At 53.7% G+C, this 18632-nt stretch overlaps 1 protein-coding gene across 1 annotated transcript in view; it reads right to left on the bottom strand.

The window, feature by feature from the left end:
* DYSF (dysferlin) overlaps positions 1-16584 on the bottom strand; it is an 82032-nt gene extending 65448 nt beyond the window's left edge. The window contains 16 exon segments of the mRNA XM_048303335.1: positions 292-374; positions 465-508; positions 586-654; positions 1644-1747; positions 2012-2138; positions 2949-3064; positions 3826-3856; positions 3934-3984; positions 4101-4163; positions 4380-4508; positions 5513-5706; positions 5789-5903; positions 6614-6719; positions 7783-7874; positions 8346-8401; positions 16490-16584. Coding sequence (XP_048159292.1) covers positions 292-374; positions 465-508; positions 586-654; positions 1644-1747; positions 2012-2138; positions 2949-3064; positions 3826-3856; positions 3934-3984; positions 4101-4163; positions 4380-4508; positions 5513-5706; positions 5789-5903; positions 6614-6719; positions 7783-7874; positions 8346-8401; positions 16490-16577 — 1468 coding nt within the window. The 5' untranslated portion in view covers positions 16578-16584.
* Between the last annotated feature and the right edge of the window lie 2048 nt (positions 16585-18632).

An 18632-nucleotide genomic window follows, 5' to 3' on the forward strand; every position in this document is an offset into this window, starting at 1 on the left:
CCAGGCGGGGACGGTGACAGTGACGGTGACATCCCCAAGGCCACCACCAACCTCCAGCCACGCCATGGACCTGCAACCTCCACCCCGCATTCCCAAGAATCCATCAAATCCCAAATGCAGAGGGGTTGGATCCATCCGGAAACGGGGCACAGCTCGGCGCGACCCCCAGGACCCCAGGGACGGTGACAGCTGTGACAGTGACATCCCCAAGGCCACCACCAACCTCCAGCCATGCCATGCAGCTCCTCCAAGGCCATGCATCCCAAATCCCGGCCTCCTTCCCGCCCTTACCCTCCAGCTCCCCGCCGGGAGCCGAGATCTTGGACATTCCAAGGAAAGCGGTGCCGATGACATCGTTGTGCGTCAGGCGGTCCCTGTGAGGTGACATCGTCACTTTGGGGACCTCAGGGTGTCCCCGTGCCCATCCCGCCACTCCGGGCACTGGGAATGCCCTTCCCGCTCACCAGTCGGTCACACGGATCCTCATCCGCTCGCACATGGATGGGAACTGGGAAAAGAGATGCGGGAAGAGGGTGAGCGGTGCTGGGGACAGCGGGAGGGGACCTTGGGGACACCGGTGCTCACCATGGCCGGCAGCGTCAGGCACTGGTTCCACTGGGGGTTGGCGTTTTTCTCCAGGATCCGGGAGTAGAGCTGGAAGGGAGGGGTGGGAAGAGGGAAAATTCCCCCAAAAGCCGGCCTCAGATTCCCTAAAATCCGGCCTCAGGTTCCCTAAAATCCAGCCTCAGGTTCCCTAAAATCCAGCTTCAGATACCCTAAAATCCAGCTTCAGATTCCCCAAAATACAGCCTCAGATTCCCCCAAAATCCAGCTTCAGATTCCCTAAAATCTGGCTTCAGATTCCCCAAAATCCAGCCTCAGATTCCCCAAAATCCAGCTCCAAATTCCCCAAAATCCGTCCTCCATTCCATGGGGTTCCTAAACCCCCTGGTGCAGGAGGCTGAGGATGTCACAGATTTCCCAGGGATCTTCCCACCTTGGGACCAGCAGGATCCCATTTTCCCCATTCCAAGACCAAATTCCCCCATTCCAGGACCAAATTCCCTCATTCCAGGACCAGATTTTTCCATGCCAGGACTAAATTCCCCCATGCCAAGAGCAAATTCCTCCATTCCAAGATCAGATTCCCCCATTCCAGAACCAAATTCCCACATGCCAGGACCAGGCCTGGGGATCTGGAGGGAATATCCCATTGCCATCCCAACCCCAAGGTCATCCCGGTGCCATCCCAATCCCAGGGATCCAAAGGAAATGTCCCAATCCCAAATTCCTGGGGACTGTCCCGCTACCATTCCAGCTCCACCAACATCCCGCTGCCATCCCAATCCCAAAGACTTGGGCGGGAATGTCCCACTGCCATCCCAATCCCAGCGATCCTAAGGGAATGTCCCGCTGCCGTTCCAGCTCTGAGAACATCCCAGGGCCATCCCAATCCCAGGGATCCAAAGGGAATATCCCATTGAAATCCCAATCCCAAAGACCTGGGAGGGAAACCCCAGGAACTCGGAGGGAATGTCCCAATGCCATTCCCATCCCAGTCCCGGGAACACCCCGCTGCCATCTCAATCCCGGGTTCCTCCCACTGCCATTCCCAGGGATCCTGGAGCATCCCATTCCCTGACCGTTTTCCCGGCAAAGCTGACTTCCACGAAGGGATCCACCAGGTTCTTCTTGTTGCTCTCGAAGCCGAAGATCTGCCGGACGTTGTCCATGACGGCGTCATCCACTGGGGAAAGAGGGAGACGCCAAAATTCATGGAATTCCGCAGCATCCCGATGGTCCCGGTGGGATGAGCATTCCCACAGAGGCGCTCTCCAGGCGGGAAAAGCAGGATAAAACCAGTTTGAAGCAGTAAGAAACTCCTCCCACATGAAACCACCCGATTAAGACATGGATTATCCTTCGATGAAGATCCGGATCATTCCCTTCTCCGGGCCCTAATTCCCACCCGGAACATTGCGATTCCAAGGGATCCGAAGGGAAAACCTACTCTGGGGCAAATCCTCGGCTTTGAAGATCTTGAGGCAGAACTGGGCCCCCCTGAGGGTGACCCCGGTGGGGCGCAGCAGATTGGCCTCGATGTCCTCCTTGTCCTCGGCCGCCTCCTTCTTCTCCAGCTGCAGGAAAAGGGAACAGCGGGAAAAGTCAGCCTGGATTCGGGAGTGAGCGGGAAAATCCCAAAACAGAGAGATCGGGTGGATCTCTCATCCATGGGAGTTGTCCAAGGCCAGGTTGGATGGGGTTTGGAGCGATCTGGGATGGTGGGAGGTGTCCCTGGACATGGATCTGGGAATCACGGATGGGGAGGGATTTAAGGTCCCTTCCAATCCAAAGCATTCCAGGATTCTGGAGCCCCTCTGCTCTGGATCAGGCTGGGAGAGCTGGGAATGTTGCCCTGGAGAAGGGAAGGAGCCAGGGAGAGCTGCGAGCCCCTTGCAGGGCCTAAAGGGGCTCCAGGAGAGCTGCAGAGGGACTGGGGCCAAGGCCTGGAGGGCCAGGAGGCAGGGAATGGCTTCCCAGTGGGAAAGGGGAGCTTGGGCTGGGATGTTGGGAAGGAATTGCTGGCTGGGAGGGTGGGCAGGGGCTGGGCTGGAATTGCCAGAGCAGCTGGGGCTGCCCCTGGATCCCTGGGAATGTCCCAGGCCAGCTTGGATCCATCTGGGATAGTGGGAGGTGTCCCCGGGTGGGAATGGATGGGCTTTAAATCCCTCCCAAGCCATTCCATGATTCCATGAGATAATGCAGCACTTTTCCCCCAAAAGGGAGGAGGATCCAGGCTGTGGCTTCTCTGGGAATGCCCATGGGGTTTGGTGACCCTTGGCCGGAATATCCCATGGCCAGAATATCCCAGAGCCGGAATATCCCAGATCCGGAATATCCAGAGCTGGACTATCCCAGATCCAGAATATCCCATTGGGAATACTCACAGGAGCTTCATCTCCAGGCCCCAGCACGCAGGCGCTGACCTTCAGGTATCCTTTGGCTCCGGCGGAAAAATCCTCCGGATCCGACAGGAGCAGCCACTTCCTGAGGAAAGCATGTTCTGTGCGAAAACATGGAAATCCGGGAATTAGTCCTTGGATGGCCAGGGATGCTCCTGGGTGGAATTTTGAATGGATATCATGGAATGGGATACGGGAATGTTTCAGCTCTTTTCCCAGGAAGGGATCTGAGAAGAGGGAGGTGTCTTTGGGATGGAATTCCCACAGAAGCTGTGGATGTGACATCCCTGGAAGTGTCCAAGGAGAGGTTGGATGGGGCTTGGAGAAACCTGGGATAGTGGGAAGTGTCCCTGGACATGGATGGGGTGGGAATGGGTTGGGATTTAAGGTCTCCAAACCCAAACCATTTCAAGATTCTGGAGGCAGCCTGGGAGAGCTGGGAATGTTCCCCTGGAGAAGGGAAAACTCCAGGGAATCCTCAGAGTCCCTAAAGGGGCTCCAGGAGAGCTGCAGAGGGATTTGGGAGAAGGGATTTGGGACAGGAGGCAGGGAATGGCTTCCCAGTGGGAAAGGGGAGCTTGGGCTGGGATGTTGGGAAGGAATTGCTGGGAATGGAATTGCCAGAGCAGCTGGGGCTGCCCCTGGATCCCTGGGAGCGTCCAAGGCCAGGTTGGGATGGACTTGGATCCACCTGGGATCATGGAATTTGTCCCTGGATGGATCCGGATGATCCTTAAGGTCCCTTCCCACCCCAACCATTCCAGGATTCCATGCTCATGGATCCGGTGTTCCTCTATGGAAGAGCTCGGATGTGTGGGTGCAATTCCCAAAAAAAAAAATCAACGAGTTTCCCAAGGCTCACTCGGCTCGGAGTAAACGGTCTCCACATCCATCTGTGGGATAAAAGGAAAAGGAGATTCCAGAGCTCATCCAGAGCAGGAAATGCCAGGAAAAGTGGACGAGATCTTACCCGGAATTCCCCGATCACCGAATCCGTGCGGAATGACCGAGAATCCACAACCTGGAAATGAGGAAAAATGGGACATCCAACGCAAATCCCGCCGGGATGGAGGATCCTGCGGAACAAGGGGGTGTTTCCCTGGAAAGGGGAGAATTCCAGGAATTCCCGGCACTCACCGTGAGGAAAACGGGAGCGTCGAACAGCTCCGATGGGGACTCAAAGACGTTGAAGAAAAAGGTCTGTGGGAAACAGGGATAAGGATGAGGAACATTCCCGATTTTCCCCCTGGAGCACATTTCCACTTCCCATGGGATGGAGCTTCCAGCCTCCAGGTAGCTCTGGGATTTTGGGAAGAGCCCTGGATGAGGGGCAGGGAATGCTGGGCTCGCTCCTTGGTGTCACATCCCAAATCCCGGCCTCTCCCGGGAATTGTTGGAGTGGGAATTCCCGCTGACCTCGTCGAAGACGGGGCTGTTCCCTTTCCGGATCCGCGTCCTCCGTGTTTGTCCGGACACCGTCACCTTCACCACCGGCCGGATGTTGATCCCGGGAAGCTGCCGGGCCTCGATGACCCTGACCCGGATCTGGGATGGGATGGAGAAAAGGGAATCACCAGGATGGGAATCACCGGGATCATCCCATGGATGGAGGACAGGGAGTCACCCGGATCTGGGATGGGATGGAGGACAGGGAATCACCGGGATCATCCCATGAGGTGGAGAACAGGGAATCACCTGGATCTGGGATGGGATGAAGGACCGGGAATCATTGGGATCATCCCATGGGATGGAGGACAAGCAATCAACAGGATCTGGGATGGGATGGAGGACTGGGAATCACCAGGATTTGGGATTGAGGGCAGGGAATCATTGGGATCTTCCCATGGGATGGAGGACAGGGAATCACCAGGATCTGGGATGGGATGGAGGACTGGGAATCACCAGGAGCTGGGATTGAGGACAGGGAATCATCGGGATCATCCCATGGGATGGAGGACAGGGAATCACTGGGAATCACCCCGTGGGATGGAGGACAAGGAATCACCAGGATGGGAATCACCGGGATCATCCCACAGGATGGAGAACAGGGAATCACTGGGATCATCCCATGGGGTGGAGGACAGGGAATCACCAGGATCTGGGATGGGATGGAAGACAGGGAATCACCAAGATTTGGGATTGAGGACAGGGAATCATCGGGATCATCCCATGGGGTGGAGGACAAGGAATCACCGGGATCTGGGATAGGTTGGAGGACAGGGAATCACCGGGATCATCCCATGAGGTGGAGGACAGGAAATCACCGGGATTTGGGATTGAGGACAGGGAATCATCGGAATCATCCCATGGGATGGAGGACAAGGAATCAACAGGATCTGGGATAGGATGGAGGACAAGGAATCACCGGGATCATCCCATGGGATGGAGAACAGGGAATCACCGGGATCATCTCATAGGATGGAGGACAGGGAATCATCGGGATCTGGGATGGGATGGAGGACTGGGAATCACCGGGATCATCCCGCAGGCTGGAGAACAGGGAATCACCGGGACAACCTGCGGGATTTTACAGGAACAGATCATCCCACCTGGAAATCCTGGGGTTTGTTGGATAAAGGTTTTTTGGGAGAGCTCCTCCTCCTCCTCTTCATCCCCTGGATGAGATTCCCGGATGGCTTCCTTGGGAACGAGGGCGGCTCCGATCCCGGCGCTCCCGAGGACGCTGAAGGCTCCGTGTCCCCCGTGGCCTCCAGATCCTCGGGATCCTCCTCTCCGGCCGTCTCTGCCCGGCAGGAGAAGGGAAAAGTGGGATTTGGGAATGGCTTTGGATGCCAAAAACCAGGATGGGGAGGGGTGGTGGTTACCGGTGACCGTGTCCAGCTCGGCCGCAGCCGGGGCCGGATCCGGAGGGGCCGGAGGCGGGAAAAGCGGGATAGAGCCCGGAGGGGGGATGTAGGACACCTGCAGGAACAGGGAAGCCTGGAAAACAGGGAATGAGTGTTAGAGAGCCAGGATGGGGTAACTGGGATAAACTGGGAGGGACAGGCTCAGACTGGTCCCAAACTGGGAGGGACGTGGGTGGGACTGGTCCCAAACTGGGAGCTGAAAGTGGCAGGGATGTGGCTCAAACTGGTCTGAAACTGGGAGGGACAGGACTCAGACTGGTCCCAAACTGGGAGGGACACGGCTCAAACTGGGAGCTGCCACTGGAAGGGCCATGGCTCACACTGGTCCCAAACTGGGAGTCCCCCTGGCCAAGCCATGGCTCATACTGGTCCCAAACTGGGGGGCCCAACTCGTCCCAAACTGGGAGCCCAAACTGGCCATTCCATGGCTTCTACTGGTCACAAACTGGGAGCCACAACTGGTCCCAAACTGGGAGTCCCCCTGGCCGTTCCATGGCTTGTACTGGTCCCAAACTGGGAGTCCAAACTGGCCCCAAACTGGGAGCCCCCCTGGCTATGCCATGGCTTGTACTGGTTGCAAACTGGGAGCCACAACTGGTCGCAAACTGGGAGTCTCCCTGGATATGCCATGGCTTGTACTGGTCCCAAACTAGGAGTCCAAACTGGTCCCAAACTGGGAGCCCAAACTGGGAGCCCAAACTGGGAGTCCCACTGGCTAGGCCATGGCTTGTACTGGTCCCAAACTGGGAGCCCAAACTGGTCCAAACTGGTGCCAGCGCTCACCCCGGTGCTCTCCTTGCGCGAGTCCAGCAGGGGGAGGTTGAACGAGGCCGCCAGGCTGGGAGTGCCCAGAACATCCCGGAGCGGCACCCGGGATTCTCCCAAAAACCTGTGGGAAACAGCGACAGGGCTCAGGGCAGACCCAGGGGCATCCCAACCATTCCAGAGGCAGGGATGGGAGTCGGGAGAGGGGCACGGAGATGGAGGCAGGCTGGGAGAACTGGGAATGTTCCCCTGGAGAAGGGAAAACTCCAGGGAATCCTCAGAGTCCCTAAAGCGGCTCCAGGAGAGCTGCAGAGGGATTTGGGAGAAGGGATTTGGGCCAGGAGGCAGGGAATGGCTTCCCAGTGGGAAAGGGGAGCTTGGGCTGGGATGTTGGGAAGGAATTGCTGGCTGGGAGGGTGGGGAGGGGCTGGGCTGGAATTGCCAGAGCAGCTGGGGCTGCCCCTGGATCCCTGGGAGCATCCAAGGCCAGGCTGGATCCCCCGGGAATAGTGGGAGGCATCAGCCGGAATCTTCCTGCTCGGGGATCCAGGACCCTCCTCCCGTTTTCCCGTGGTTATTTATGGACACTCCGGAGCTGGAACAGCCCCAAACTCCAGCTCCTTTGGATTCCAGCCCAGCAGCAATTCCAGCCTCGGCTCCAGCCTTGGAAACGGGATCCTTGCCGGAGCAGGGAGCACATTCCCAACCTCCGATCCCAAAAATAAATCCCATCCTTTATTTTTCCCCTTTCCCAGCAGCTCTCCCACCCCACAGAGCAGGGAATCCCTGGAATCCCTGGAATTCCCTCGTTCCTCCCCCAGCAGGAGCCCCCGATCCGTGGGGAACCCCTGGAATGGGAGGCACCGGGAGCATCGGGAGGAAGGAAACCGGAGGCTCTGCTCCCGCCACCCTTCCCGGCACTCCGGAGCCTTGGGAATGACCTTGGCAGCGCTTCCCAAATCCCAGCCAAGTATCCAAAGTATCCATCCCCAAACAAGGACCCCCTGTGTATTCCCAACCTTCCAACGCTGGAATTTTCCCCCGGAATTCCGAGCGAAGCAGCCCAAAAATGTGGCTCCGGCCTCCCACGGCGGGAATTCGCGGAGTTCGGGAAGAGCTCCGGGAATGGGAGAAGGGAGAGGAATTTTTTCCCACCCGTTCCGGAATTTTTCCGGAATTTTTCCCACCTGTTCCTTCCCACGGTTTCATGGTCCTTGACCACCACGGTGAGCTCGGCATCGGGATCCAGTGGGATTCCCTTCAGATCCCACTCGAATCCCTGGAAAAAAAGGGAGGAAGGAGCCGGGATCAGCGCCTGGAAGTGGAGAACCCAAATCCCAAACCCCCTTGGAATCACAGCATTCCCAAAGCCAAAATTCCTGGCAAATCCTTTGGGAAAAGATGCCCTGGGAAAAGCTTGTATTTGGATTCCCGGGAAGGAGCTGCTCCAGCCCCAATCTGTGCCCGTTTTCCCACCAAATTCCAATCTTTTTTGGGAATTTTGGCCCATGGGAGCACAAGGATGGGGTTGGAAGGGAAAATGTGCTGGAAAAATTCCCATTCCATAGGAATTCCTTGTAACGTTGGTGCCGAGCCTGGATAAGGCCTCGATGGAAGGGGAAGAGGTTGGAATTCTGCCCGGAATTCCAGAGCAGAAAGGGAACGATCCCAAACTTTCCGTGGAGTGGAAGCCTCAGGGAATCCCCTGGGCTCGGGAACAGGGAAAAATCCAGGGATTGGGAATTCTCACCTCATTCCAGATGGGATTTGTGTTGTTCTTGATGACCTTTGTCCTCTTCTTCACACCTGGAAGGGGAAAAAATGGGATTGGGATCTTCCCATGGATCAGGAGAAACACCAGGATCGGGAGCTTCCCAGGGACTGGGAGCTTCCCAGGGATCAGGATCCCAGAATGAAACTCCGATCCCGGGTGCATCTGAACTTCCAGGGATTTCCGGAATCAGGATTGGAGCCCATTCCCCAATCCCAGCTGGAGCTGAACTTCCAGGGATTCCCAGGATCAGGATTGGATCCCAATCCCAGCTGGAGCTGAACTTCCAGGGATTCCCGGGATCAGGATTGGATCCCAATCCCCAATCCCAGCTGGAGCTGAACTTCCAGGGATTCCCGGGATCAGGATTGGATCCCATTCCCTGCTCCCAGCTGGGGCTGAGCTTCCAGGAATTCCCACAGCTTCTGGGATCGGGATCCGGCCCCATTCCCTATTCCCAGGCAGGAATGGGGATCCCCAACCGTTCCCAGTTGGAAAATCCCATGGAAATCCCCTTCTTGCCGTGCCTCAGTTTCCCCAGGAGCAGCAAGGCCACATCCAAAGGTTTCCAAGGATTGGGAATTCGGGCTGGGCAGAGCCACAGGTGATCCCAACCATTCCAATCCCTCCATTCCCTGCATCCAAACCTCGGGATTGTGCCTCAGTTTCCCCAGGATCCCCCAAAAAACCGCGGGATCGGCGGCTCCGAATTCCCCCAAATCCAACGTTCCCAAATCTTGGGAATGCTCCATCCCCACCCCCACCACCCCCTTCCCAAAGCCACGCCCCCCTCATCCCTCTTGGAATGCGGCTGCATCCCAAGGGAAGAGGAAAAGGAAAAGGCCAAACAATGGAGGTGACTCAAACCCCGGGAGACTCCCGGGATATTCCAAATATTCCCGGTTTTCTGCTCTTTTAGCCCCGTTCAGCGAATCCTTCCCGGTTTGGGATTGGGAAAAGCCAAAATTCCCGGCAGCCGGGAATTTGGACAACTCAGTTTTCCTCATCCAAAGGTTCATTCCCCTCCTCATTCCTGATTTTTCCCGGGATTCAGAGCTCTGGAATTGGCCTGGATCGGGATTTGGCCAAAGATGGAGTTCCCGGGATTCTCCGGAGGGATCCCGGTGGGAATGGGATCAGCGGCACCCGCATTCCAAAGGGAAAAGCTGGATCGGGACCCACTTTTAGGTCCTTTTCCTTATTTTTTTCTAAAACCGGGATTTTCCCCCCTTTTCCCCCGTTTCTTTCTCATTTCCCCCCTTTTTTTTCCTATTTTCCCCATTTTTCCCTATTTTTCCCAATTATTTTCCTATTTTTCCCCATTTTTCCCTATTTTTCCCCATTTTTCCCCATTTTTTCCTATTTTCCCCCATTTTCCCTATTTTCCCCCATTTTTCCCTATTCTTCCCCATTTTTCCCTGTTTTTCCCCATTCTTTACTATTTTTCCCTATTTTCCCTATTTTTTCCCTATTATTCTCCATTTCTTCCCCATTTTTCCCAGTTTTCCCTGTTTTCCCCTATTTTTTCCCCATTTTTCCCATTTCCCCCCATTTTTCCCATTTTCCCCCATTTTTTCCCCATTTTTCCCATTTCCCCCATTTTTTCCCCGTTTTTCCCCATTTTTTCCCCGTTTTCCCCCATTTTTCCCCATTTCCCCCCCCATTTTTTCCCATTCCCCCCCTTTTTTTCCTCATTTTTCCCCACACCAGGAAATACCAAAAACCCCCAAGGCAGCGCCAGCTTCCAGCGGGAATTTTGGGAGCGCAAAGCCCTCCCTTTTCCCAGGAAATCCATCCCTCGGGAATGGGATAAACCCCGCTCCACATGGGATTATTCCCATCCATCCCAATCCGGAATTCAAGGATTTAAAGGCACGGAATTCCCAGGGATATTCCAGCGCGGATTTTAAAAATTCAGGATCAGGGGGATAAAAGCTGGGAAAAGAGGGGAGGATTTTCCAAGGATTTGGGAGCAGCAGGAGCTTTCCCAGATGCCAAATTTTGCTGCCAAAGCAGCCAAAAATATTCCAAAGCCTCCCTTCCTTCCCAAAAAAATTAAAACTCCGGGATTCCCTCACCTCGGAATGTCAGGCTGGCCACGGGATCGCTTTGTTTATCCCGCTTTTCCACGTTGGGAAGTTGGGAAGCCCTTTGGAGCAGGCAGCGGAGCATGGCCGGGATCGGGAAAGCCGGGATCGGGAAAGCCGGGATCGGGAAAAGGATCCGCTCCCTCATCCCATTCCCACCCCCTTTTCCCGGTCCGGCCCTTCCCGGCACGGGAACGCCCCTGGAGGGCCTGGAAAAAAACCGGGATGGTGGGAAGGAGAGCTGGGAGAGGCGGGAGTTGGGAATAAATCCCTGGGATTTAGGGATGCTGGGAGCGCCAGGGATCGGGAATGAATCCCTGGAATTCAGGGATGCTGGGAAGCCCAGGGATGGGCAAACACCGGGATCGGGGAATGCTGCAATTCCCAGGGATGGGGAACCAAAATATCAGGATTTGGGAATGCTGGGAACCCCAAAGATCCCCTAAACAGCGGGATTTGGGAATGCTGCAATTCCCAGAGATGGGGAACCAAAACATCGGGATTTGGGAATGCTGGGAACCCCAAGGATCCCCTAAACACCGGGATTTGGGAATGCTGGGAACCCCAAAAATCCCCTAAACACCGGGATTTGGGAATGCTGGGAAGCCCAGGGATGGGGAATAAATCCCTGGGATTTGGGAATCTCAAAATTCCCAGGGATGGAGAATGAAATCCTTGGGATTTAGGAATGCCGGGAACCCCAAGGATATCCCAGCACTGGGATTCAGGAATGCTGGGAACCCCAAGGATCCTCTAAACACCGGGATTTGGGAATGCTGGGAACCTCAAAGATCCTCTAAACACCGGGATTGGGAATGCTGGGAACATTCCCAGGGATGGGGAATAAATCCCTGGGATTTTGGGGATCCCCCAAGGCCTGAGGCTGCCCCAGCACCGGGATCCCAGAATTCGGGAATGCCGCAATCCCAGAAACACCAAAAAACCCCCACAACCTGGAATTGGGGAGCAGCAGAACCCCGGGAACGCCGCACGCACCCACCGGGAGAATTCCATGAAAAACCGGGAACGCTCGATCCCACAGCCGGCCCCTCTCCCGGCAATCCCAAAAAGCCGCTTTTTCCCAGGGAAAAACCCATCCCAAACATCCCGTGACGTCACGGCCCTTTGTCCCCTCTCGGGAAGGGACAAATTCCCCGGTATTCCCAAATTTGGGATCGTCCCTTCCCCCCCCGCGCGGGAAATCCCAAAATATCCCGGGCGGGGCCGGGGGTGGCTCCAGGGGGGTCCCCAAGGGGCCACCAGGGGGGAGGCGACAGCGGGGACAGGGAGGGAGCGAGGGAATCCCGGCCCCATCCCAAATTCCAGAGCCGGAATTCCCTCCAAATCCCACCGAAGTCACCCAAAAATCCCACCCGGATCACCCCAGAATTCCACTGAATCCAACTAAATCCCACTAATTTCCCCCAAATCTCCCCCTAAAATCCCCCCAAATCAGCCCTAAATTCCCCTAAACCCCCCTAAATTCCCCCAAATTCCCCCAATCCACCTAAATCCCTCCTAAAAATCCCCCAAAATTGCCCCTAAAATCACCCGAAATCCACCTAAATCCCCCAAATTTCCCCCAAATCCCCCTAAATCAGGGCAAAATTCCCCTAAACCCCCCTAAATCCACCTAAACCCCCCTACATTCCCTCAACTCCCCCAAAATCCCCCTAAAGCCTCCAAAATCCCCCCAAAATTGCCCCTAAAATCACCCCAAATCCACCTAAATCCCCCCAAAATTTGCCTCAAATCTCCCCCCAATTTCCCCTAAAATCCCCCCAAATCACCCTAAATCAGCCCTAAATTCCCCTAAACCCCCTAAATTCCCCCAAATCCACCTAAATCCCCCCAAAAATGCCCCAAAATTGCCCCTAAAATCACCCTAATCACCCTAGATCAGCCCTAAATTGACCTAAATCTCCCCCCAAAATTGCCCCTAAAAATCCCCCCAAAATTGCCCCTAAAATTACCCCAAATCCACCTAAATTCCCCCAATTTCCCCAAATCTCCCCCCAATTTCCCCCTAAAATCCCCCCAAATCACCCTAAATCCCCCAAATTCCCCCAAAAAATCCCCCAAATCACCCTAAATCAGCCCTAAATTCCCCTAAACCCCCCCAAAATTGCCCCTAAAAGCCCCCCAAAATTGCCCCTAAAAATCCCCCCAAAATCGCCCCTAAAATCACCCCAAATCCACCGAAATCCCCCCAAATCTCCCCCCAATTCCCCCTAAAATCCCCCCAAATCACCCTAAATCAGCCCTAAATTCCCCTAAACCCCACTAAATTCCCCCAAATCCACCTAAATCCCCCCAAAATTGACCCCCAAAATCGCCCCAAATTGCCCCTAAAATCCCCCCAAAATTTCCCCCAAATCTCCCCCCAATTCCCCCCAAAATCCCTCAAATCACCCTAAATGAGAGCAAAATTCCCCTAAATCCCCCTAAATTCCCCCAAAGCCACCTAAATCCCCCCAATTTCCCTCAAATCCCCCAAAAAATCCCCCAAATCACCCTAAATCAGCCCTAAATTCCCCTAAACCCCCCCAAAATTGCCCGTAAAAGCCCCCCAAAATTGCCCCTAAAAATCCCCCCAAAGTTGCCCCTAAAATCATCCGAAATCCACCTAAATCCCCCAAATCACCCTAAATCAGCCCAAAATTCCCCCAAAATCCCTTCAAAATCCCCTCCAAATTCTACCAAAATCCCCTCAAAATCCCGATTTTTTTTCCCCCTAAATCCCCATTCTCCCCCCTAAATCCCCTTTTTTTTTCCCCATAAATCCCCATTTTCCCCCCTAAATCCCGATTTTTTTTCCCCTAAATCCCGATTTTTTTTCCCTAAATCCCAATTTTTTTCCCCTTAAATACCCTTTTTTTCCCCCCCCTAAATCCCCATTTTTTCCCCTAAATCCCCTTTTTTTTCCATTAAATACCCCTTTTTTTTTCCCCTAAATCCCCATTTTTCCCCCTAAATCCCGATTTTTCCCCCCTAAATCCCGGGGTTTTTTTCCCCTAAATCCCGATTTTTTCCCCCTAAATCCCCATTTTCCCCCCTAAATCCCCATTTTTTTTTTCCCCTAAATCCCAATTTTCCCTGCTAAACCCCTTTTTTTTTTCCCTAAATCCCGATTTTTCCCCCCCTAAATCCCCATTTTTTTTTCCCCCCTAAACCCCCATTTTTCCCCCCTAAATCCCGGAGGTTTTTTCCCCTAAATCCGGATTTTTTTTCCCCTAAATCCCCAATTTTTTTTTCCCTAAATCCCCATTTATTTTTCCCTTAAATACCCTTTTTTTTTTTCCCCTAAATCCCCATTTTTCCCCCCTAAATCCCCAATTTTTTTTCCCCTAAATCCCGGGGGGTTTTTCCCCTAAATCCCGATTTTTTCCCCCCTAAATCCCGATTTTTCCCCCCTAAATCCCCATTTATTTTTCCCCTTAAATCCCGGGGGGTTTTTCCCCTAAATCCCGATTTTTTCCCCTAAATTCCTTTTTTTTTTTCCCCTTAAATACGCTTTTTTTTTCCCCCTAAATCCCCATTTTCCCCCCTAAATCCCGGGGTTTTTCCCCCCTAAATCCCGGGGGTTTTTTCCCTTAAATACCCTTTTTTTTTTCCCCCTAAATCCCCATTTTCCCCCCTAAATCCCCAATTTTTTTTCCCCTAAATCCCGGGGGGTTTTTCCCCTAAATCCCGATTTTTTCCCCTAAATTCCTTTTTATTTTTCCCCTTAAATACGCTTTTTTTTTCCCCCTAAATCCCCATTTTCCCCCCCAAATCCCCAATTTTTCCCCCTAAATCCCGATTTTTTCCCCTAAATCCCCATTTTTCTCCTCTAAATCCCCATTTATTTTCCCCCCTAAATCCCGGGGTTTTTTTCCCCTAAATCCCCAATTTTTTTTTCCCCTAAATCCCGAATTTTTCCCCTAAATCCCCGGAGTTTTTCCCCCCTAAATCCCCATTTTTCCCCCTAAATCCCCATTTTTCCCCTAAATCCCCATTTATTTTTCCCCTAAATCCCGGGGGGTTTTTCCCCTAAATCCCGATTTTTTCCCCTAAATTCCTTTTTATTTTTCCCCTTAAATACGCTTTTTTTTTCCCCCTAAATCCCCATTTTCCCCCCCAAATCCCCAATTTTTCCCCCTAAATCCCGATTTTTTCCCCTAAATCCCCATTTTTCCCCTCTAAATCCCCATTTATTTTCCCCCCTAAATCCCGGGGTTTTTTTCCCCTAAATCCCCAATTTTTTTTTCCCCTAAATCCCGATTTTTTCCTTTTTTTTTTCCCCCTTAAATACGCTTTTTCCCCCCCCTAAATCCCCAATTTTTTTTTCCCCTAAATCCCGAATTTTTCCCCCCTAAATCCCGGGAGTTTTTCCCCCCTAAATCCCCATTTTTCCCCCTAAATCCCCATTTTCCCCCCTAAATCCCCAATTTTTTTTCCCCTAAATCCCGGGGGGTTTTTCCCCTAAATCCCGATTTTTTCCCCTAAATTCCTTTTTTTTTTTCCCCTTAAATACGCTTTTTTTTTCCCCCTAAATCCCCATTTTCCTCCCTAAATCCCGGGGTTTTTTTCCCCCCTAAATCCCGGGGTTTTTTTCCCTTAAATACCCTTTTTTTTTTTCCCTTAAATCCCCATTTTCCCCCCTAAATCCCCAATTTTTTTTCCCCTAAATCCCGGGGGGTTTTTCCCCTAAATCCCGATTTTTTCCCCTAAATTCCTTTTTTTTTTCCCCCTTAAATACGCTTTTTTTTTCCCCCTAAATCCCCATTTTCCCCCCCAAATCCCCAATTTTTCCCCCTAAATCCCGATTTTTTCCCCTAAATCCCCATTTTTCCCCTCTAAATCCCCATTTATTTTCCCCCCTAAATCCCGGGGTTTTTTTCCCCTAAATCCCCAATTTTTTTTCCCCTAAATACCCATTTTTTTTTCTCCTAAATCCCCATTTTCCCCCCTAAATCCCCAATTTTTTTTCCCCTAAATCCCGATTTTTTCCTTTTTTTTTTCCCCCTTAAATACGCTTTTTTTCCCCCCTAAATCCCCATTTTCCCCCCTAAATCCCCAATTTTTTTTTCCCCTAAATCCCGAATTTTTCCCCCTAAATCCCCATTTATTTTTCCCCTAAATCCCGGGGGGTTTTTCCCCTAAATCCCGATTTTTTCCCCTAAATTCCTTTTTTTTTTCCCCTTAAATACGCTTTTTTTTTCCCCTAAATCCCCATTTTCCCCCCTAAATCCCCATTTATTTTTCCCCTAAATCCCCATTTTCCCCCCCAAATCCCCCATTTTTCCCCCTAAATCCCGATTTTTCCCCCTAAATCCCCATTTTTCCCCCCGAAATCCCCAATTTTTTTTTTCCCCTAAATCTCCAATTTTTCCCCTAAATCACGGGAGTTTTTCCCCCTAAATCCCCAATTTTCCCCCCTAAATCCCCATTTATTTTTCCCCTAAATCCCCATTTTTCCCCCCAAATCCCCATTTTTCCCCTTAAATCCCCATTTTTCCCCCCCGAATCCCCAATTTTTCCCCCCAAATCCCCATTTTTCCCCCCCAAATCCCCCATTTTTCCCCCTAAATCCCCATTTTCCCCCTAAATCCCCAATTTTTCCCCCCAAATCCCCATTTTTCCCCCCCAAATCCCCCATTTTTCCCCTTAAATCCCCAATTTTCCCCCCCAAATCCCCCATTTTTCCCCTTAAATCCCCATTTTTCCCCCCCGAATCCCCCATTTTTCCCCCCAAATCCCAATTTTTCCCCCTAAATCCCCAATTTTTCCCCCAAATCCCCATTTTCCCCGCTAAATCCCGGGGATTTTTTCCCCTAAATCCGGATTTTTTTCCCCCTAAATCCCCATTTTTCCCCCAAATCCCCATTTTCCCTCCCCTCTGGCCCTTCCCACTTTCACGACACCAAAGCCGGGAGGGGGGGGGGAGGGGCGGCGATAACGGGGACAGCTCCTTCCCACCCTTTAGGGCGCCCCAAATCCTCCTCAACCCCTCCCCAAAATGCCCCAAATCCCGGTTTTTTCCCCCAAATCCACCTCGGAACGTGCAGCAGCAGTAGCTGTCGCTGATGTCGCTGCCCCCCGTGAGAACATTCTCGGCCCGCAGGACGAAGACGCGGAGCATCCTCCCCTCCCCCACCCCTCCGGGTCCCCCCCTGATCCCAAAAAAAATCCCGGGAATTTCCCCCCCCCCCACCTTTCCCCTCCCCCCCTTCAAGTCCCGCCTCCCTTAAAGGGACCCGGCCCCGGCGTGGGGGAGGGGCGGGGATGAGGCACCACCCCCCCCCTTTTTGGGGATATCGGGGTGGATTTTGGGGTCCCCACCCCCCTTTGCGGATATCGAGGGGGGTTTTGGGGACCCCACAGCCCCAAATTGTCCCCAAAGAGGAGATTTTGGGGTCCCCATCCCCTTTTTGGGGATATCGGGGGTGGATTTTGGGGTCCCCATCCCCTTTTTGGGGATATCGGGGGTGGATTTTGGGGTCCTTACCCCTTTTTGGGGATATTCGGGTGGATTTTTGGGGTCCTCACCCCTTTTTGGGGATATCGGGGTGGATTTTTGGGGTCCTCACCCCTTTTTGGGGATATCGGGGTGGATTTTGGGGTCCCCACCCCTTTTTGGGGATATTGGGGTGGATTTTGGGGTCCTCACCCCTTTTTGGGGATATTCGGGTGGATTTTGGGGTCCCCAATCCCCCTTTGGGGATATCGGGGTGGATTTTTGGGGTCCCCACCCCTTTTTGGGGATATTCGGGTGGATTTTGGGGTCCTCACCCCTTTTTGGGGATATCGGGGTGGATTTTGGGGTCCCCACCCCCCCCTTTGGGGATATCGGGGTGGATTTTGGGGTCCTCACCCCTTTTTGGGGATATTGGGGTGGATTTTGGGGTCCCCATCCCCTTTTTGGGTACATCGGGAGGGATTTTGGGGTCCCCACCCCTCCATTGTCCCCAAGAGGGGATTTTGGGGTCCCCACGCCCCCCAGTTATGGGATTTGGGGCCGCGCATTCCCGGCGGGAGCAGCTGGGCCCGGCCCCGCCCCCGGCTATTTTTGGGAATTCTTTCCATCCCGAGCCTTTCCCAGAAAGCGGCTCCGGGAGATCCCGGCCCTAAACCGGGATTTGGGATTTGGGATCCCCCTTTTCCCTGTTTTCCCATCCCCTCATTCCCGCTTTCTCCGACTCCATTCCCGTTTTTCCCTTCCCCTTTTTCCTGGCCCCAAATCCCGGGATCGGTCACAACCCCAAAACCTGGGAACGTCGGGATTGGGAATTGAGGGGATTTGGGGGAAATTTGGGATTTGGGAGAGGTCAAAGCCGAGGGTGTCCACGGGCATGGGAAGGGCGCGGCCATGGGGACCCCTCAGAGACCCCAAAACACCCCAGACCCCCCCGAACCCCACCACAGACCCCAAAACACCCCAGACCCCCTCGAACCCCACCACAGACCCCAAAACACCCCAGACCCCCCAATTTTGACCCCAAAACCCTCCCAGGCACCAGACGGTCCCAAAACTCCCCCAGTCCCCCAATTTTGACCCCAAAACTCCCCCAGACCCCCCAGTTTTGACCCCAAAACCCTCCCAGGCACCAGACGGTCCCAAAACTCCCCCAGACCCCCCAATTTTGACCCCAAAACCCTCCCAGGCCCCAGACGGTCCCAAAACTCCCCCAGACCCCCCAATTTTGACCCCAAAACTCCCCCAGACCCCCCAATTTTGCCCCAAAAACCCCCCAGACCCCACAAGTTGTCCCCAAACCCCCCGCAAACCTCCCCCAGGTCCCCATCAGAGACCCCAAAAAGCCCCAGACCCTCAAATTGTCCCCGAAGTCCCCCAGATGTCCCCACCACATCCCCCAAAAGACCCCCAGACCCCTCCCCATGTCCCTCAAGGGACCCCAAAGCCCCCCAGAGGGCCCCAAATTGTCCCCAAAGTCCCCAAGAGGCCCCCACAACACCCCCAGAACCCCCCATGTCCCTCAAGGGACCCCAAAGCCCCAAACTTGTCCCCAAGAGGCCCCAAATTGTCCCCAAAATCTCCCAGAGTCCCCCGCTGTCCCCAAAAGCCCCCAGAGCCCAGGCAGACCCTCCCGCTGTCCCCAAGTGCCACCGGGGTGTCCCCAACAGCCAGGGGTGTCCCCAAGAGCCACCAGGGTGTCCCCAACACCTGGGCGCGACC

The sequence above is a fragment of the Corvus hawaiiensis genome, chromosome 5 (assembly GCF_020740725.1).
Source record: "Corvus hawaiiensis isolate bCorHaw1 chromosome 5, bCorHaw1.pri.cur, whole genome shotgun sequence".
NCBI lineage: Eukaryota > Metazoa > Chordata > Aves > Passeriformes > Corvidae > Corvus > Corvus hawaiiensis.